The 22,140-nt window shown below is 39.5% G+C and overlaps 1 protein-coding gene across 1 annotated transcript in view; it reads right to left on the bottom strand.

The window, feature by feature from the left end:
- NCKAP5 (NCK associated protein 5) overlaps positions 1 to 22,140 on the bottom strand; it is a 1,037,301-nt gene that overhangs the window by 460,992 nt on the left and 554,169 nt on the right. The window contains 1 exon segment of the mRNA XM_058301099.2: positions 2,119 to 2,252. Within this exon segment, the coding sequence (XP_058157082.2) occupies positions 2,119 to 2,252 (134 nt within the window).

Genomic DNA, 22,140 nt, shown 5'->3' with positions numbered 1-22,140 from the left:
ATCCTTTCAGAAAGGAGGTTATTAGCTTAATTTTAAAAGTAACCTCAGCCCATGAACAGTGCTCAAAGTAATCGAACATGTCACAAAACAAACTCATTAGCCAAGGGGAAAAAGTGAAAATTATGAATAGAAAAGCTTTTAACTCAACACAATGATTTGGATTATAGAAATTACTTATAGTACCATTGGGAAGCTGACCATGTATGTCCAAGGGTGATACATTATAGTCTATAGTCTGCAATATTTAGAATTTTACAAAGATATTAAATTGTAGTAAAAGGGTTGTCTAAATAAGCATAATTAGGTATCTTAAAAACCAGTGCTTAAAATGTGAAAGGTCATCAGAAACGGTTCAGTGGGTCTATTCAAATTATTGTGTAATTATCTCGTCTGTTATACATGCATTTTCTCCTATCTTCTACTGATTTACATTAGCTGTCTGGCTGAAATTGGACTTGAACTTTTCTGTTTCAATGAAGCTTTACAGGAGAAAACCGATTATACCGGGGGGAAAAAATCTCCACAAAAGCAGTATATAAAACCAACCACTATTTATTTTACATAAAATTATCTTTTCTTTCAGCCTAGGATATAGTCTTGGTGTTTTGTTTTTTGTGTTTTTTTTTTAACTCAAATCTGTATGGGATTGTCATTTGATTTACAGCAGATGACCCGGCATCATATGAAAATAACTTACCGTGCCATGTGCCTCATGCCCTGTAAATCAATAGCTTGAATGCAAAGGCATCTCAATTAGACAGTACAAGAATGGCCAGATAGGCCTCCCCCTGCCTGCATCGTTAAAATGGCAAGTATTACAAGCATGGCTTGTTTGGAAGTTGTTTCGGAGGGGGACCTATTAGTTCAAGTGGGGAGGCATAAAATAAGAGTTGCCATCAAACTGAATGAAAAATCGAGAATTAGGTCGTATAAGTTATAGCCTGTGAGGGGTGGGCCATGAATTTGTTAGAGTATTGATTGGCGCATTTCTACAGCACCTGTGTATTTTCATGGGCTTGAGGTGTTAAATTATGACCTTAGACATGGAGGAGTAAGCCATCCTTCCTGCTGCGATCCTCCAAGAAACCCCTAAACCAAAGTCTCAAATATTCATGCTATTTGCCAAAATAATAGATACAATGTGGTCTCTAAATTTTGGCCTCTCCCAACAACACATCTAAAAATTAAGCTCTTATCACAAAAGCCTCTTAAGGAGAAATCAATGTTATCCATCAGCAGCCAATAGTCACCCAAATCCTAATGACAAGTTAAGGATGAGACCCATACTTCAGAGTGGGATAGCAGTAAACTCATGAAGCTTTTTCTTGCATGCTTCTAAAACTTGACTCTGCCTGGGATAACCTTGTGTGGGAGAAGTGAAATAAAAATTATTCCCCTGATTTTGTAAATGGTGAAGGTGAGGTATAGAAGTAAAAGCTGATTGTCCCTCACAGGGTGCCTGTCTCTGTTTCCTGGCCTATATTTGGATAAGTTGTGTTTTTTCCCCCATGGAACTGAAAGGATTTTAACATAATGGGTTGAACCTTCACATGACCCCATATCCACTATAACTGGAAGCTGAAAGATTCTGACTGTGCCGAAATTAAATCAAAAAAGACCTACCTTTTCAGAGTCCTCCTTTCAAGTTGTGGTTATCTCTTTATAGAGGAAAATAACTGATTGATTTTTGTTTTACTACTCCTAAATGTTTCCTCTAAGCCATGAGTATGAGCTTACTTAATGATTAGATTCTCAGTCTCCCTCCCTTAAACTGGATTATGAGCCAGTGAAATTTCATACCCCAGCCTGGGCTCTCCCTGGCATTCCAACAGGCTGCAAAGTCACTGCAGCTCGCCAGAAGACCCTTGGGACACCCTCAAGGAAGAAAAGACAGCCAGCCTCCATAAAGCCTGGACTAGGTCAGGTGCAAATGGGAAGTTTTAGAAAAGTGGCCCAAATGCAATAGGATGGCTTGACCAGAATAGAAGGTCTAACCTGTCGGAAAATTAGCTCATCAAAGGCAACAGAAGACTGCACAATGGAAAGCCAAGCGAAGGTTTTCCTGGTGCAGGGAGGGAGGTGCCTCGTGAAGCAGGGTGCCCGGTTCATGAACTTTACCTGGAGAACTGCTGCTGCAGTCCCCGCATCTGAATTCTGTTGCGCTCAGACTCCAGGGTCACCTCCCGTAACCGCTTCTCACTTTGAAGATGCAAGTGTCTCTCCTCTTCCAGTTCTTGTATCAGCTTCTCATGCTATGAAAGCACAAAGGGAAAGCCTTTTACAAGATATTTCTTAAATACTATGACAAAAACCATTAGTAAGAGCTGTCAGCTATTGAGTGCTAACTTGGGGTTTATATATATAAATTCATTTCATCCTCCTAACTCCATGAAGTAGGTTCTATTATTAGTCTTTTGTTATTTATAGGCAAGGAAACCAAGGATTGGAGATACTTAACTGGTGGGAGGTCATATAAACCAGAAGGTAACAGATTTTGAATCCATGGTTGATTTGAATTCAAGGGCTGAATGATTTCCCTCATCCAGATGGCTTCCTATGAAGAACTATGATCCAAAAGGACTATCAAACGCACACCAGTTCAAGGGATAATTAAGATCATTATTACTTGTTAGAATGATTTCATCTGCTCAATCACTGGTATATGTTTTAAAGGGAATATTGCTGTTTTTTATAGAAGGACCAAGAATTTCAAGTTAATTTAGCCATAGAGCCAATGAGAACAAGGATAAAGAATTAGTTTATATTGGGTCCAAGTAGGTTTTCACAGATAAAAATAAGACAAACCACCCACTGTATTTCTAATCCCAGAAAACAAGTTCATCTCATGAATGGGCATCAGGGACCACAAGAAGTACTGAATGACCCAAAATTGATGGTTCAGCACAAATTCATCCATAGAGCTGGTAAAAAAAAACACGCAGCTCATACTCTGCTGAAAATGCTGACTGAGCTATGCTAAGGTCTTTTTTTGTTGTTTTATTTTTCGTTGTTTCTTTTCTTTTTTTAGCATACCATGTTGCTAGAGTTATTGTTCAAAATTTTAAAAAATAAGCACTTGGCATACAAGATATATATATTTTATCATGAAAAGTCAGGGTGCAATGCCTGATTATAACGGACATACATTCTAAAAGGGAAAGAAGGGAAGTGGAGACCACTCATTTCAAATTCCTCATACCCCATGAATATGGGCCATGGATTACCCAGGACTGAATATGAGTCACTGCATGGGGCAAATTCACAGGAAGTGACAGCAGGTGCATTTTCTCCAGCTCTATCCCATGGGAAAAAAAACAACACGTTATCCTAAGGATCAGGAAGGGAAGCTGAGACTATGACCTGGAAAAGAGTCACGACCCTCTAAAAGTACTTACTCATTCCTGCCTCTCCACTTTTGGCCATTTTCTCCCTCTTGCTTGAAGGGCCCTCCTTGGTCTCTCTATAAGCCTATGAATTCTTCCAGACACAGTTGTAGGCCATCTATCTTCTCTAGAACTTTTCCTTAGTTATTTCATTATTCACCCCCTTCCCTGAGATGCAACAGCATTCATTCTATTTACCACTCATTAGTAAATATTTTACTATCTTCACCACCCTGGAGGCCTTTCCTTACTTCTATTATTATTTTGCATTTACATTTATCATAATTCCCCAGATGAAAACTCACTTGTGATTAGGGACTATGTCTTATGTGCATATGCATTTTGTATTTAGCACATTACCCAATGCACTGTAGTGCTAGAAATTGATCTGTCTATTGATTCTGGAACTGGCCTTTTGCTAAGCTAAAACTGTAATTTCTATGTCCTTAACTTTTCAAAGGTTCAATTTTAACCCACAATCACTTATATCAAAATTTGAAAAAAAATAAGATCTTCACTTATCACTTTCTAACATTTTTGGAAAGGAAGAAAAATGTGGTTGTGGAAGAGAAATGTGCTAATATCAACTCTTTACTCAGTACATATAATCCACTTTCCTCTCTGTACTAGGCTAGAAGGACCATGGACAAGTGACCTATTCTATAGGAAATAGGAGGAAAAATGGGTTTAAGTTAAATAGTCAAAAAGCACGCAGTATGAAGAATGTCAAGTTTTGCATAGAAAATAGCATCCCTCCTTCTTTCAAAAGTAAAAGATGTTAAATATAAGATATGAACGCAGTTAGTAGTAAGTAGTATTTTGACAACATTCTTTCATAGTTTGTAACAAATGTTTCACAACAATGCCAAGTGCTGGTGGTGGGGTGATGTATGGGACCCGAGTGATCTCATGCATGTTTGTTTTGTAAGTTCACAACCTTTACTTTTACTGTACTCTTACTGTTCATGTATGGATGATATACTTCAATAATTTTTTTAAAAAAAGTAAAGGATGTTACCTAGATTCTCTCTCTGCCATATTAAAGAGTCCCCAGACTCTAAGAAGAGAAAATACTTTATACAAGAAAAATTCTTTCAGCTCAATTTGTTAATGTCTTTTCAAAATATGGAGGGGAAAAAATAGAAAGTAGGGACTTCTAAGACACAAATACAAAAGTTGTTTGCTAAACTATATTCCTTTCAAATGCTATGTGTTTTTTTTTTCATTCTTTTTTTTTTATTTTTTTATTTTTATTGACTTTTTAATAATATTACATTAAAAATATATATGTTTGGTCCCATTCAACCCCACCCCCCACCCCACCTCTCCCCCCCCCCAGCAACACTCGTTCCCCTCATCATGACACATCCATTGGATTTGGTAAGTACATCTTTGGGCACCTCTGCACCTCATAAACAATGGTCCACATCATGGCCCATACTCTCCTCCATTCCATCCAGTGGGCCCTGTGAGGATTTACAATGTCCGGTGATTGCCCCTGAAGCACCATCCAGGGCAGCTCCATGTCCCAAAGACGCCTCCACCTCTCATCTCTTCCTGCCTTTCCCCATACCCATCAGCCACCATGTCCTCATTTCCGAATCCAATGCCACCTCTTCTATGTGGACACTGGATTGGTTGTGTCCATTGCACCTCTATGTCAAGAGGAGGCTCAGATTCCACCTGGATGCTGGATGCAATCCTCCCACTTTCAGTTGTAGGCACTCTAGGGTCCATGGTGCTATGTGTTTTAATGGAATGATTAAAACTTAACAATAAGCCATGTCTATTTTCCAAATGATGGGAAAAAAATTGTTGACCCAAAATATAAAACATGACTTAAAACAGCAAGAGTGTATATCAACTAAATTTTTATGTATATTAACTATATCATGGGTGTAACTTGATTTGTCCCCAAAGTTTGTTCCAGATTTTTTACAGCAGAGAGAAAGGGAGCAGGAATTAGAGAATGGCTGGATGTTAAACAAACGCTGCCCCCTGATAGCAAAGAGCAGGAGCAAAATACAATGGCATAGAAATCTGGGTAACACATCTGATGAAGCCAAATTTCTGTAGCATTTTCCAATCCATCACTGGACTGGGGTGGCTTGACTAAGCCACCTTGATTGTCATTTTCAAAACTCATTAGGCACCACATCTGTATTTCTGTATTTTTCCAGGTTTTGTTCAGCCAGATCACCTCTTGCTTTCTCCCTCACTGGTTTCTCTTTCCCTCACACCCGAATTGAGCACAGACTTTGGCCGGAGGGCTGCTGAGTCTAAGGGGTGACTTTAAAGGCACGCCCACAGGAAAACTCTGCCAGCCGCATTCTTGTCCTGCCTCTGCAGACGTGGGCTTTGCTCTCATAGTAAAGGCAGGCCCTGCATACTTTTTTTCTCAACAAATGCTGGCTCTAAGTGTGTGGACGTGCAGCTCCCGGTGCTTCTTCAGCTGTTCTCTCACTCTGAAATTAGCAAAAACACATCTTGAATCTGGAGATGACTTCCCATTTCCCGAAATGTCTCCTTCGTTACCTATTTGCACCTTTGGTTATCATCACCTCCATTTAAAGTACGGTGGGCGGTGTGAAAACAGGGGAGGAGCTGGCTGAAGTATGGGGAGCTCTGGGCCCAGACAGTGTTGTTCTGACTCCAAGTCCCTGGTTGTTCTTTTGTTTTTTTGGTGTTTGTTTTTCCTATTATAGTCGGTTCTGCTGTCACATTTGTTTTAAAATGTCAATTTGTTCCAATGCAATTGCTATATTAGGAAGGAGTTGAGCATGAAGCAAGTATCATGTTTGCTTATGCCCAATTTCATCTGTGAGAAATACTAGGGGAACAGAGAAAACTGCACCCAGCTGAAATGAACCATGGAGAAATACGTGAAGAGCACACACGCGCGGGCTCCTGTCTGCGAGTTCTGGGCCGCCCCATCCACGGCTGGCGTTCCCTCCAATTCCAGCAGGCCCCTTCCTCTGCCTCTGCACAGTAATTCACAAGCTGCTACCCTTCCTTCCCAGGGCCACTTCTGCAAGCAAACGGAAGGTCTTTTTTTTTTTTCTTAAAGGGAAAGTGCCATATTTATGGTAGAATTTATGTCTTTCTTAACCATTTGACACATGTAAGATGGTGCTATCCTTTTTATTGGGTTTTTATATCACCTTTTTATTTTTTTTAATAGTCATAGAGGAAGTTTTTGAGTATTATCCCTCAATCCCATTTTTCTCCCTTATACCCTGTGGTGTTTTGTGTATGATTTTGCCCAGTGCTGAGATTTTTAGAAACATGCATTGCATGCTGTGGCGGAGCTGATTGCATATCAGGGCAGAACAAAAGAAAGCAGAATCGAGAGTAGAGTTCCAAAGTATATAGTCCTTATTCAGGCACAAGCAAAGATTTGCATCCTAAACAAAGAATCAAACATACAAACAGAAAGAAAGGTATATAAAGTCTGAATATTTGTTCCACAAAATCATCTTATGTATACCTCACAGCCATCAAATAGCAAAAGACCTTTATCTCAAAAGGAATTAAGCTGCCCACTGCTTAAAAATCCAGGGAAGGAGATGCCGCAATTTCCCTGGAAGATCCAGTTTATTTTTTTAAACTATTATCCTGATAATATTCTAAGACGTACTTAACACCTTCAAGTATCAAATGGCCATTTCTGTTGGCACTGCCCCAGGAGACAGACGACATTATATGTTCTGAGGTTGCTCCTTGATTCAGTAGAAAACTCTGCTTGGTAAGGGGGCTAACGAATTCCTTCCACTCATTCAGACCATAAATGGTTACTAACACCTAGAATATGCCAGACCCTGGCTTAGACCGGAGGTCAGCCAGGAGCCCAAACAGATTTGGTTCCTGGCTTTACTGGATCTGTGAACTAGCAGAGGTGGCAGATGCTAAACAAACTATCACACAGATAAAAGTACCAGTATAAATGGATGGAAAAGTGATTGTTAAACGAAGCTGCCAAGAGGAACTGCTTCTGATTGGTGGGTTAGCGGGATGGCTTCTCTGAAGAAGTAACATTTTAAGCGGAGTTCTCTCTGAGGACAAGGTCCAGAGAAAGGCACGAGCCCTCGTGGCTGAGGGAGGAACAAATGGGAAGCCCTCTGCCACATTCGGGAGAAATGAAAGAAGCCCAGGGCCCCTGGAGCCCGGAGAGCAAGGGGGTGGGGATGGCAGGTGGTGGAGGTGGAAAGGAGGCAGGGGCCCGGGCCCGGGCCACGGAGGACGGAAAAGATCATACTCGGGATCTGCACCTGTATCCCAAATAACGTCCCCAGAAGACATGTGCAAGTCCTAACCCCCAGTCCTTAAAATGTGACTTCATTCGGAAATAGGGTCTTTGAAAGTGTGATTAACAAAGATGAGGCCAATCTGGATTGGGATGGACCCTAATCCAATATGACAGTGACCTTAAAAGGAGGGGAGAACTGGGCACAGACAGACGAGAGGGGAAGACCAGGTGATGTCTGAGGCAGGGAATGAAGCCCAAGAGCTGCCTGCCACACCCCAGAAAGTAGGAGGAGGCAAGGGAGGGTCTCTGGCCTACAGAACAGGAGATGATCCAGTGCTCGGTGCTTCGTTATAGCAGCCCTCACAAACAAGGCATGAGGCTTAGGCAGATGAGTGTCATGATCTGATTATCATTTTGCAAACATCATTCTCTATAGAGAAAGGACCGAATGGAGAAGCTGCATAACAGAATGGAAAAAAATTCAAATAGAGAGCAGTGAATGCCTTCCAGTTTCTAGTCTAAACTGCATTATTTACTCATCAAATGGTTTTGGATAAGCCAAGTAACTTAACACTGTGATATTTCAGAAAGAGTGAAACGAAGTATGGCAAAGCAATTTTAAAACTAGGATGTCCAAAATAAAAATAAAGTGTAGTCTCATAATAAAAATTTTAATTAAAAGTAAAATGTGGCTAGCTATAATGGTATGGTTTATATTGTTTAAGATGTTTCAACTAAGTTTGGTAAATTCTATAAGAAATAAGTTTCATGATCACTATACGTTAAGTAAATATTACAGGTATATACTTCTTCTGAAAATCTAAGAAATATTTTACAGCAGATAAAACATTAATACTGAGGGAAACTGAATGCATTTCAATGTAAGAACTAAGAAACTCAATCACAGATGGCATCTAGAATATATATATATATATATAACCCTGAGTCTGGACTTCCTGAAAAGATATTAATGTTTAATCCCACCACATTGCATGCTTTTAAACAGATGGCTTGATGTATGCGTGGTGCACCAAAAATTCAGGAGGGAAATTAGGATACTAACACTTGATTTCAAATACAGAAAGTCAATAAATACCTCTATTGCAGGTCTAATTTTATCGAGCTATAGCAGTGGGTGATATACTGGCTAAGTTAATTAAAGAAGATTTATAGAATTTGGTAAAGAAAGAGGAATTTTCTTTATGTGGTGTGGAAAATGAGCAAAATGAGCACCTTGCATGCTCATGGGTTAGATGAAATATTTACCATAATCAAAAGGTGTCTCCCACAGAGTGCCCAAGCCCTCCAGGTGAGTCCTGCTTTGTCAGGGCCACGATGTATTAGGCCATCTGGATGTGTTCTGCGCCTGATGCTTGAGAGATACATGGTAATATATAGAAAGGTATTCACTGTACATTTCTGTTGTAAAAGATTTCCTGAAATGTGTTCAAGTCATAATATTAACATTCTTCTTGGATAATATTTTATGATCAAAGACTCATGGGCAAAAATATTCACACTCTTGGATAATAAAATGATCTTAAACAGTGAGAAATGAACTGAGGCCATTAGAGAAGGGCATAAGAATGAAATTATATTTCTGGGCATTGATGGAAAAATAGATGAGCTCATTCAAGAAATGTGAAATCTGGCAAACAAGCTGTATACTATGCAATTGAGATTAACGTTAAATGGACTATTTTAAAAAGATGAGTACATCTCATTCAATGATTCAAACATGAAGCATGGAATTAAGACCTAATCATCAATTCGGAACTTCTAGATCTACTTAGACGTGCTTAATTGGTGTCCAGTCACAGATATCTCTATGAGTTCCCAAATCTTAACATCCAGTGTATACTGAAACATCTTCAGAATTACACAGAGACCCAGAATAACTATTTTAATTCTCTTGCTACCTACTGAGAATCTAAAATTGTCAAGTCATTTTTTTCTTCAGAAGTCCATCACACACACATCAGCAGCAAAATTAGATTGTAATATTTTCATTAAAACTAGTTTTAATGGGAAAAACTGTATTAACTAATTTCTATCAAGCCACTATAAAATGCTTCTAAATTAAGCTATAGGTATTGTACCTAATTGCAACCTCACATTTGCTTTTTACACAAACTGCAATATATTTTCCCTGTAAGGATGTCTAAATTCAATATCCCCATTAGTTATGAAAGATTCCGTTATCCTGGAAGCAGAGAAAACAGATAAGGAACTTAAAAATTGATTTTTTTTTCAGCCCGTTCGGCTGGCTGTAACAGAAGAATCAGAATCAGATCCTGAGATGCTAAGATAGAAGCACTCAGTATATATCCGCAGTGCTGATAACATCGCCCAAGAGAAGCAAGGCTTTTATTCTAACTAAAAAAGATACAGAACTTGGTTTAAAAAAAAAAGTGAGAGGGGCAGAAAAGGATGAAAGAGAGGAGTAAAGGAGAGGGCAAGTGGGGGGTGGATTTCAAGGGTAAAGAAGACAGATGGGCACTTGAATAGACCTTAAATATGCCCTAATGCTAGACAGGAACTACATAAGAGAAATGCAAAATCACCCCATAGGATTAAATTTTCTTAAGCAAAGATTATGTGTGTGTTTATTATTTAGCAAAGGGATACAGATGAGAATTTTATGGGAGGAATATTTTCAGGTTGGGTTGTGCAGAAAAGTATGATAAAATGAAGGTTTATCATGTCAAAGTTGATACAGACTGTAAAGGCATGTTGGAAAAAATTATAACAGATTATGGTATCTGTATTAGTCAGCCAAAGGGGTGCTGATGCAAAGTACCAGAAATCCGTTGGCTTTTACAAAGGGTATTTATTTGGGGTAGAAGCTTACTGTCACAAGGCCCTAAAGAGTCCAACTCAAGGTACCTTAAGAGGTGCTTTCTCACCCAAAGTCATTGGCCACGTGTTGAAGCAAGATGGCAGGTGATGTTTGCAAGGGTTCAGCCTTCCTTCTTCTTCTTAAGGCTCCATGGTCCCAGGTTCTTCTGATATCAGCTGTAGGCTAGCATAAGGCTCTCAGGCTTCTCAGCTGCAAACTATCAGGCTCGTCTCTCTTCCAGGGGCCTCTGCCATGCCTATGGAGCTGTCTCTCTTCCTCTGTGTTCTTCTTTGTGTATTTACTTCCGTGTTCTTAATTGAGCTTCCATTTATATTGCCCAGTAAGGGGGTGGGGACCCAACCCTGCATGCCTTAATGACATGGTTAAATCAAAGCCCCAATCTTGATTTAATAAAGTAAAAGTGAAACCTCTGAATTCAATAGAATCAAAAGGGTATCATGCCCAGAGGAACAGACCGGTTCACAAACATAATCAATATCTTCCTTTGGAATTCATAAATAATATCAAACTGCCACAGTATCCTATGAAGAAAGAAAATTAAATTATCTTTTGTTTGTAGTCAATGATCTTTACTATTTATGAACTAGGGCTACAAGTGAATAAAAACAGTAACATTGCATTCTAAATATATAGTAATGCAGTTTTGACTTTAATATCATCATATAGATGAATAAGAAGGATGGATAGTCCTATACTTGCCCACTTCCCCCATTTTGCATCAGCTTAAGTGTCTTCATTTTCACCACCATGATTCCTGTGTCAGAGAAAGCATGAGGCTAATAGTCAAGGTTATCTTTTTGGTCTGCCCATTAACCTACTCTGCAATATTGGAAAATATTCTTTGTCTTAGCTGAACCTCCCTCTAAAATGCCAGGTCTCTTCCAACCTCACATTTCATGTATTCATAAGTTTAACCAGAGCCACAGCAAAAAAAAGAAAAGAAAAAAGTAATCTTAGTGGTAATAAAAGCAAAATGAAATGAAGCATAACATCTATATGATGGTGTGTGTTGACACTGTTAAATTTTCACCTGAGCCCTGTGATCCTGGAAAACAGGAAAAGTTGAAAAATCCCTCACCCTTTGTATTTTGGAAAATGGCTTACTGCAAAGAACCCAATTCCCCATATGACTTAGAAAAGACTTAGGAATTGCCTATGACAAAGCAAGACACAGCCCCTCCACATTCCCATTCTTTGGCTCAGAAATGATTGGCTGAACAACTTGTCCCCACTGATCAACCGCAACATAATGCTTGCTAACCAAACATTTATTAAGTTGTTCTTCCTCCTCCAAACCTCTGAATTTTAAGGGCGCTCACAACAAAATTGGCCGCTTCAGCATAAAATATTCTCTTATCAACACCAACCTTCATCCAAACTCCCTACACCTGGTTTCCTCTCTATATAAGAAAAACTCTTTTTGCCTGACTCTTTGGGGGTGCTTGCTGATTTGGTGGTCAGAGTGTTCTCCTGATTCCAATAGTCCCTCTCTCTATGACAATAGCTCTTTTCTCCCTTTGCAATAATCCTTTCAAATAAAGTCTGTCCATATCAAGTCTGGATTTTTTATTTGACAGTGTCTTTGTGCAGATGTTGTTAGTCCTTGTACAAGATTGATAAATATGATAAATTGGCATCCTTTTTGTGGACAATCAGGTGAAAGAAGCTGTATATTTAGGAGGATGCAAATCAAGGAATTAAGCTAAGGGCAAATGGTGAAAAGGATTTCCTGAAGAGTGTAAAGAAGGTAAAGCAATGTTTTCTAAAATTATGAGATTGAACCTTACACATTGGGAAGATAAGTGGTAAAACAGAGCCACATTGTAATACCGTTACCAAACAACTACAGTGCTCAGTGGATTTTGAGGAGAATGACAGACAGGTCTTTTCTTAGGGTGGGCTTCAGAAGTAATACTATAGTTAAAAGGGCAAAAGGTGACTGGTTCGTCTTTATTACCACCATTAATTAGCAAAGGTTCCTTGTGTTAGAGATGTTCCCATAGAAAATTCTGGCTCACTGACTTTCTGACTACCACAGGCTTCTCAAAAAACCATTTCCTCTCAAGTCTTTCAAATCTTGATGATTAAGGGGCTGGCCAAAACACTGAGTAATAAGGCAGATAGACGGTAAACTTGTTATCTATAGTCAGCTTCCTAATCCAAACATGCTCTGCTCTTTGCCCTAAACTTCCCCTTGAGTTTATCTGGTCCAAAAGTTTGGTTCCTAAATTTACCTAAAATAACAGGTTCATTTACTCGACCAGTGGGTCCTTTATAAGAAGTCAATGACTTTCTCTGTTGTCATCTTAAATTGATCACAACAGCAGCAATTAATTATTCTATTCCCTTGAGGGTTCACAGAAGTCAGTTTATTAAGTGCCTTTCCACTTGGACTAAAGACTGAATGTGTTCTTTCCTTTTCTGGGGAGTCGGGAGATTTCATACAGAGAAAAGGCAGCATTCCTGACAGCTCCCAGTTCTCTGGCCCTCACCAAGTCTACTTTAGAGTGGCCCTGGATTTATTTAAACCCCATCCCACTCCCCTCCCCAGATCCTCATCTGTGTTTATCCCACAATGACCAGTGGAAAAAGAATGTATTTTCCAGTTGATTTAGTTTCTCTTGCAAACTCGGAAACACTAGTTTTCTCTCCTATTACAGAGGATTCCAAGAATTTGTAGTCTCTCTCCTGCACGCCCATCTTGAACTTGAGCTGTATTTGCTCTATCGGTCAACATTTCCTGTCTTCTCAACTGTGATGTCTCCTACTTCACTGCCCACATAATGTATGGTTTATTCCACATACTGACGCTCTTAATACCCAATTTAGCTCTCTTTAAAAATGATATGATGTCATGTACTCTGTTAAATCGTTTATGTATATAATTATTGGCCTCTGTTCCCTCTAAGAGCATAATTTCTTTAGGCAGGTAATGAAAACCCTACAGAATATTAGCATGTTTCTGTTCAGTAAATACTTGCTGAGTTAAACTGAATCCTTTTGACCTTCCACGTCTTTCTTTCCCTGACTGGGCAGTAAGCTCTAGGTTTACAAAGTTTGCATCAACGTCAACTTTCAGTCTTCCACATTACCTGAGGATAACGGGATGAAATTTTCTTTACTTTTAACACCCCCATAGATAAATTTCACCCTGTTGTCCATTTTCTTTCCCTTACTATTACCTCTGTTGAGTCTCTTTTCTTGCCCTCTCTTAAGAGTCCATGGAGGTAGATTATAATCCCAAACTTTGTATTCAAATCCCTTATCTGATTTGTTGCATTCATTAACTATTCTGTCAAAAATTCCATTTCTTAGAGGATTTTCAGTGGTTTCCTCACAAAGCATTTATAACTCTTTTTTTTTTTAGATAGCACATTTTACTTTTTTTTTGTCATCCAACCAGATTTTACAGAATTGTAGGATAAAAACAAGTCTATTCAGACGAAGAATCCTTTTTCCCATGGTTGGAATCCTTATATTGCTGTCTTTCTTCAGTGAATGGGTATAATTACGTGTATGGGAAATTAGAGTATTTGCAATGGTAATTATTCACTCCTCTAAAATAGGAGAATAATTATAATGTCAACAAAAGACTGTACAAGGTACTACTGGAGCTTTCATTTTAACAGAGAAATGGCTTCCGGGACCTCAGCAATTACTATTAACTTCTGACAAATACTTTTTACTCATTCAGAAACACACTAGAATACCTTCATACTTCTAATTTCACTGTGGAAAACTCTCTCTGAATATTTCTTTAAACAAGGTCCTAAAAAGTTCAGTATTGGTTTTTACATAACCAGCCACAGTTTCCATCATTTTACGATATCAGACAATCTTAGAAACCTGAAATTCTAGAACTACATGATTTTCTACAGTTTGCCTTATCCTTGTTAGCAAATGCAAACTTTCACATTTCATCATTCCATTAAAAGGTCAAATGGAATAGTTAAAGGATCAAGGTGGAACTAATCACAAGCTTTGGTTCAATGCTTTAGTATTTCATTTCAGACAATTACCAAAGTTAGAAGAAATTGAAAATATTACATCTTGAATAATGACAGTGTGTTATTTCTGGGAATGAAGTTAAACAGAAATACCATTTTATAGGGAAATCATTAAAGACCTATAAATGAGCTGATTCAGCATAGAGAGAAAATGCATATTCTTAAAAGGCAGATCTCAAGGCCTCTTTAAAAAGTATCCCTAATTCTTAATCAGATAAATGGTGGAGAACATCAAGACAGACCATCTCAGACACTGAAAGGTGGCCGATCGTCTCAAAGAAGCCGCAAAGACACCCACACGGTGCAAATACCTATTTACGAAAAATAGGCCAATGTGGATGACAGTTAGCCACTAATCAAACATTTGTTTGACCTATGGCTCAGGATGGGAACGCTGAGAGCGGAATCATCTATCCCCAGCCTGCAGGTCAGGTGTGTGCATGGTGAGTGAGTGTCAGAAACAGTTGTTCTCAGGGGTCCTTTCTGTAATCTCCCCACTTTCCCCAGCAGCTTCCACTCCCACTGAATGTTTAGCCCTCCCGCAGTCGGAAGCCGTCTCTCCTGGATGGCCTCGTCAGACTCCAACGAACACCAGCGCCAGAGCTAGAGTTCCTTATGGGCCCATTACCATAATAGCCTTCCCTTTCTAGCAGTCTTATAATCAAAGGGAAATGGGAGTTTTTAGACTCAGAAAAGTGCTTTATATCACCCAGACCAACTGAGACCCTAAAAGATGCTAACTGTCCAAGGTCATCAGCTTGTCCTAAATCACTGCCCACGTTCACAGAAAAGATCAAACCTCCTCTTCAAGGGCTCCCTTTCCAAGCAGTGCCGAGAAGGGCAGATCGTCAAATGACTCAATGGATGTTTGCATCTGGGCCAGTGGGATTTATACATAAAACTTGTTCCTGCAGTTAGAAGCTCCTTTCCTTTGCAATATAAGCCTTGAGATACAAACTCAAACTTAAACTCCTGCAAGAAGATGGAAAATTGGTTGGTAAGATCATAAAACATTTTAATCATTAGTGTGTTAGGATCTTCAGAAGGCCTCCAAGAAAAGGTGTCTCCTTCTTGCAGAATTAACAGTGTTAACCGTTTAGGTTTCACCAGGCCTCAAATGTAAAGAAATGGGGGCCTTTCACTTTTAGTAATAAAGAATTTTGGCACTTGCTCCCTAAGTATAGATTTTTACATAGCCTAGCTCTCCCCAGGACATTAGGCCAAAGAATCAGATTCAACACATATATAGGAAACTTCCAATTCAGAGTTAACTACAGTCAATGCAGTCATTGGCAAGCAGAACAGGTGTGCCCTCACACAGGTGTGCCCCACACAGGTGTGCCATTCATCCACCCACATGTAATAGAGCAGCAGCTCAAATCTCTTGGGCCAGAAGGATTATGAAGGGCAAAGTTTCAGGTACACTGAACACTGTTTAGAGCAGGGGTTCTTAACAAGGTGTCCATGAGCTTGAACTGAATTTCAAAAAACATTATTCTTGTGGGGACGTGTATTATAAAATAATACAGAGTACAGTGTGGACTTACTAAAGGGTCCGTGGTTTTCACCTGACTGGCAAAGGGGTCCATGGAACGAAAAAGGTTAAGAACCCCTGATTTAGAGAATAAGTAAAAATACTACCACTACTTTAGCCCAGGGGCTCTGTGACTATTTTACCTTTTTCTGTAAAAAGGATTCTCTGCCCAACCACATCTACATTAAACATGGCCAGTGCCAGCAGCCCATGGAGGTATAGGATGAGTAAACATGTATACACATTTCAATGCCATCTCCTAATCCATGGAGAAGGTACAAAAGTAAGCAAGACAGTTCTAGGGCAAATCAGGTGAACAAAAATAAGAGAGAAACAAAATAAAGAAGGAATATCCCTAATCTCACAATAACAGCAAGAGTGATGTGGATGAGGATCCTGACGGAGACATCTAAGAGCTTTTCATGAAGCAGTCATTGAATCCTCACAACAGCCTTTGACCACAAGCACTAATTTCTAACCCAGCCTTTAATATCACGAAGCTCAGGCCACAGTAAGTAAATGGCAGAGCCAGGGTTTGAGCCCAGGCACCCACTCACCGCTCCCTGACAGGTGTGAAGGAGTTTCCTTCTTGATCTATTCAACTTTCACTTCCACCATCGAACCAACAGGTGTTTTAATTCTCTCCCTTTCCAGGACCTTGTTAGGTATTATAAAAGAGATTTCAGAAATGGTCTTAAAAAGAGAGAGAGAGAGAGAGAGATTTAGTCCTTCCCATTAAGAATATTACAATATGGTTAGACCAAGATTATCATATATGAAACAATTAGGTGGAAAAGCACGACTCTGTAGACCAGGGGTTGGTGAACTTCCCTGTATAGTAACATTTAGTGGATAGCGAAGGCTCTGTGGGCCACACAGTGTCTACAGCAGCTACTCAGAGCTGCCCTGTAGTGTAAAACAAGGCATGGGCATTGAGGAGATGAATGGGCCTGGCTGTGTTCCAATAAAACAATTTACAAAAACAGATTAGGAGGTCGCCAGCATAGTTTGTAGACCCCTAAATCTAGATTACCAGTTGCTGTCTCACAAAAGGAATCAATTTTGATTTTGCGTTTTCCAGGGGGTGGCATTTCTTATATCCAAAATTCACAAGCTCCCCAAATGCCATGAGATCTGGGAACTGTGTTAATAAATAAGGGGTATCTTGGCTCAAATTTAATGAAAGTATAGCCACTGTTGACAATGAAAGACTGGGTTTGCATTTTCCAGAAAGGATGAACCTTTCAGCAGTTCTGGAAATCATGTAATATTTGTGCTAGTCCTAAGAAACAAATCTTTGATCTATCCCTGTGTGATTGCATCTCCGTGAAAAAGTACTGGTTTTGTGTTATACATAGAACTACATCTTATCCTTTGGGACTGCACCATTTGCCAGTGTCTCTTCTTATTCTGAATTAGGAATAGATACTTCCTCCCCTGGAAGGAGAACAAAGTCTGTAGTCATTTGCTGCCAGGGTTGGTTAGTGTTAGAAATTATTCAAGTTACTTTAATTCAACAGCAATTTACAAAGGGCCTACTTCATGTCAAACTAATCTCAACATCAGATGATCTTGAATATTAGTCATAATGTCTGTACAGATTAATGATTATTTAGTCATACAGATAAAAATTGTATTGTTCTTTAATACTCCAAGAGCCAAAGAGATTTAAAGTTGAGAGGAGTTGAGACATTTAAATTTTTTATCATATTTTCTCAGATGCTGAAATAAATGTTTAAGCTTAACCACTCATTAAAAACTACTTAGGGTATAAAAAAGGATCCTTTAGTGGGCTTATTACAAATTGTAGCAGAACAATACTACCTCCAACTGTCTATCAAAAGTTTCATATTTACTATATGCTAAATAAGTTAATTTTCCTGCATAGCCAATAGTTCGGTCTACAACCTCCCAACATGTGAATTGGCTTAGGAGAGGGAGAGTAAGCGTGCAATCTAGAATTTGTGTAGCCCTTGGGTCATGCCTCTTTTACCAATAATTTAACTCTCCATATTGTATGTTTTGCTCATGTTTTAAAAACCTCAAAACTTCAGATCTCCTTTTGTCTGCTGCTCATTGATTCCTGTTAAACTAAATGTTTTTCACTCTGTAATCAATACTTTCTTATGAAAATAAACCCAGGCATTGACAAACAACTCTGCAGCATCTTGCAGCTTTCCTGAAAGCGGACAGCATGAAAAACTACTACCCCCCAAGAATTAAAAAAGATCACATTGCTTATTACAGTTTTTACAAGCTCCTTGCTGCTGAATCATTCCACTGTAACAAGACTTGATTAAATTAGACAGCTATTGAATTGCAGTCTTTCTGAGAATAACAATGTGCCTTTGTCCTTTTTTACGGTTTGAAACCACTGCAACCACCCTGCTCATGTCCAGTTTTACATCCTTTCCAGTGATGAAGTTATTAAACAGCAGCTGCTAGATCAGAGTTAGGTACAAAAGGTAAACAACAATGACTTGGTACTTCATGAGAATATTGATCCAGGACAATTTTAAATGGCCTTACTACCTTTTTGAGGTTATTGCATTTCTAGACCCCCAGATGCTTTTGGCTGTTGTAGGTAAGGTATGTTTTATCTGAGACTAATTTTATTTTATACACTCTACACGATGAACTCCCTGGCCTTTTACAAACATTTGTCTTCCAATTATTTGGTCATCATATGATTCATTCTCGAAATACAACTTCCTTTGGGAATTCAGGCTGGATGGGAGGTAGGAGATTGCCACTGACATGTACCATGTCTAACTCTCTCCAATCCTATCCACTCGAACACCAAATTCCTGAAACATATAACCCTATTTACCATTAATTGGTATTTGTGGTTCTGGGTAAAATTTAAAACAAATTGAGAAGAAGAAAACCAAACAGTTCAAAATACAATAAACAACCAATCAAAAAAACACAAATCTTTCAAATGAATGCACCTTAAGTAAGTTATGGAATTTTATAGCTTTCTACACGTTGATTAGCACCAATAAATAAATAATTCTAAATCAGGCCAACTTTGAATGTGTTTATTCTCGACAAACAGCAACGAAGGAATTTACAATTTTTATTAGCAGTGGTTGATATTTCCTACCAACAGAGATGGTTTCACATTACACTGAAAACAATTCAATGAACCAACCCTCCAAGGTTTTTGGAAAGATGTTTCCTATTTCTTGTTCTAAGATAAGCACCTCTACGCCATAGCTCAAAATTGCCACCAAGTGGACAGAAAAACACTGGTCTGGTTGTAGCTGTACAGCAAACGGCCGCTTTAGGGAGATTTGAACAAAACACAGCGGCCAGCATTTTCCGAAATCCCTGCCCTACACAAAGGCCTCTGCTAGACACTGCAGGTGAAGGACCTCTGATGGCAAGCGAGGAGGCCAAAGCCCTGGGAGGGGCACCTCAGCATAGGTGCCCACCTTCTCAGGACTTCCAAATATGAATTATCTCATGTCTCTTTTTCTAAGCCTGAAGGGGGAAATTACCTTTTTAGTGCTTCTATGACTGAGGACAAGGGCAACATCCAGCTTGGGGAAAGCTTGCTGGCTTCCAGCAACGCAGTTAGTATGTGAGCTAGCAGCTCCAGAGCACATAAAATTGAAGGCACTTCTAAAACCACTGATGGTATTGAATTAGAGATGGGTAATCTGGAGGTTCTGGGCACCCCTTTTTATAATCTCTCAGGGCAACACTGCACTGGATGTAACAGAGGTCACCAGAGGACTATAAACCGGAGGGAGGTGTGAGAAATTTGGGTAGGGCCCACCCGAATACCTAGTAAGTTGCCCCCCTCACTGATACACCCCTGACTTTTCACACTGTGCAGCTTATCGTATATGAAGCCCTAAAGGAAGGGACCCCATAAACATATTTGATGAGCCAACTGATGTAATGAAATATCCAATTTATTCAAATGAGTGGTTCTAAGTCCTACAGAAAATAAGCCTCAGCTCTTAGCATTATTTATTTTGCACTATAAAAGACGGCTTCTCTCTTGGAAGCATGGACACCAAAGGGAGGGACAGTAACTTTTAATGTACGCAGTTAGATCCGGAAATTTTTATCTGAAAACCATAAAGCTTTTAAAAATGAATTTGCAAATGTAATTGGGCTTCTAATAGCTGCTACTGATAGTAATTAAAGAAATCTCATTTTCCTAAATTAAACATAATGAACTGTTTTTCAAGATGAAATAAAATGAGAAAATGCTATCTGGGTGATAGAACGTGCCTCTGAAAGAGGCATTCTGGAGTTTGCAGGGAAGCCTCAGTTGCTAGCAAAAACCAATGGCTTCTAGGGCTGTGGGTAATGTGGAAGCCATCTCCACCATATGATATCAAATGAATGTAACAAACATTTTTTAAAAAACTATTCCATTAGCGCCTTTAGAGTTTGGTATTTAATTAAATGTTGTCGGCACATCCTCAGTTCAACTTGTGCATTTCCAACTTAGTGTTTAATTTTTATATTATTTTTGTTTTTCCTTAAAGCAAAAACAGAAAACTGAACATATCTCCAAAGTGAGCATCTGATCCAGGTCTTGGTTCACAAGCAGGGAAGCTCCAAACTGACCACTGACCCTGCTTCTTATCTCCAGGAAAAAGTATCTCAGTCTCACTTTTTATTTTAGTGGTTTATCATCCTAGGACTCAGGGAGTTTTCCTTTATGTTGATCAAAATATTTTGTCTTATTATTTAGACTCGTATACATCTAAGAAAAAAATTAGTCTCAAAACTCTTCATAGGGAAACGGACTTTGGCCCAGTGGTTAGGGCGTCCGTCTACCATATGGGAGGTCCGCGGTTCAAACCCCGGGCCTCCTTGACCCGTGTGGAGCTGGCCATGCGCAGTGCTGATGCGCGCAAGGAGTGCCGTGCCACGCAAGGGTGTCCCCCGCGTGGGGGAGCCCCACGAGCAAGGAGTGCGCCCGTGAGGAAAGCCACCCAGCGTGAAAAGAAAGAGCAGCCTGCCCAGGAATGGCGCCACCCACACTTCCCGTGCCGCTGACGACAACAGAGGCGGACAAAGAAACAAGACGCAGCAAATAGACACTGAGAACAGACAACCAGGGGAGGGGGGGAAATTAAATAAATAAATAAATCTTTAAAAAAAAAAAAAACTCTTCATAAAAATGCTTTCTATGAGGAGACAGTAACTAAGTCAGGCCTTAGTCTTTTATTAATAGATACCCCATCTCTCATACACATACAAATCTTTTATCTTTCCATGTATGCATGGCAAACAGTCTGAAATATTGGTGTGGTCTGTCACCTGCTTTTGATAATTTTGTCACATTTTTCCATCATTTTCACATTCCTTTTAAAATGGTCATTAAAACCAGACTCAAAGCTATAGCCAAGGTGAGGTTAAAGTCAAGTTCAGGCAAAGAACCGCAGATTGATGGTCTTACTGAATCTCCTGCAGTGAATGCTCTCCCCCCACACTCCAACAGAAAGTCCATCCATACCCCACCCTCACACCCACCAACGGTCTTTCTCTGCTGAGAGGTCCTCACTTGTTTGCTGAATTGCACATAGCATGTAGCCCACAAGTACCTATCTTTGAGCAATTGACTCCTATCTTTTAGACTACAATGACCCACAATTTTTTCTCCAACATTTGTTCCTTGATTATCTCTGCCATTGAGTTGGTAATTTGTTTTCTTAATCCTACTTGTGGCAGTTTGATATCATTGACAAATTCCAGAAAGAAATACTGATTATGTTTGTAAACTGGTCTGTTCCTCTGAGCATGATACCCTTTCATTGTATTAAATTCAGAGGTTTCACTTTTAAAGTGACTAAATGATCAGGGCTTTGATTGGGCCACATCAGTACGATGTTGAGTCCCCACCCCCTTGGTGAGTGGAGACACACAGAAGACTACTTGGCAGAGGAGAGCTTAGTTTTGATGCTGGAGCCCTAGGGAGATAGTCAAGCCATTTGCCTGATAGTTTACAGCTGGCCTTGTGGAGAGAGCAGAGCAGCTGAGCTCAGAAAGAGGTAAGCCCAAGGGAGAGAGACAAGCCTTATTCCAGTCTATAGCTAAGGATCAGAAGAAGCTGGGACCATGGAACCTTAAGAGGAAGAGGA

The sequence above is a fragment of the Dasypus novemcinctus genome, chromosome 7 (assembly GCF_030445035.2).
Source record: "Dasypus novemcinctus isolate mDasNov1 chromosome 7, mDasNov1.1.hap2, whole genome shotgun sequence".
Taxonomy (NCBI): Eukaryota; Metazoa; Chordata; class Mammalia; order Cingulata; family Dasypodidae; genus Dasypus; species Dasypus novemcinctus.
This window is presented reverse-complemented; position numbering and strand designations above follow the sequence as displayed.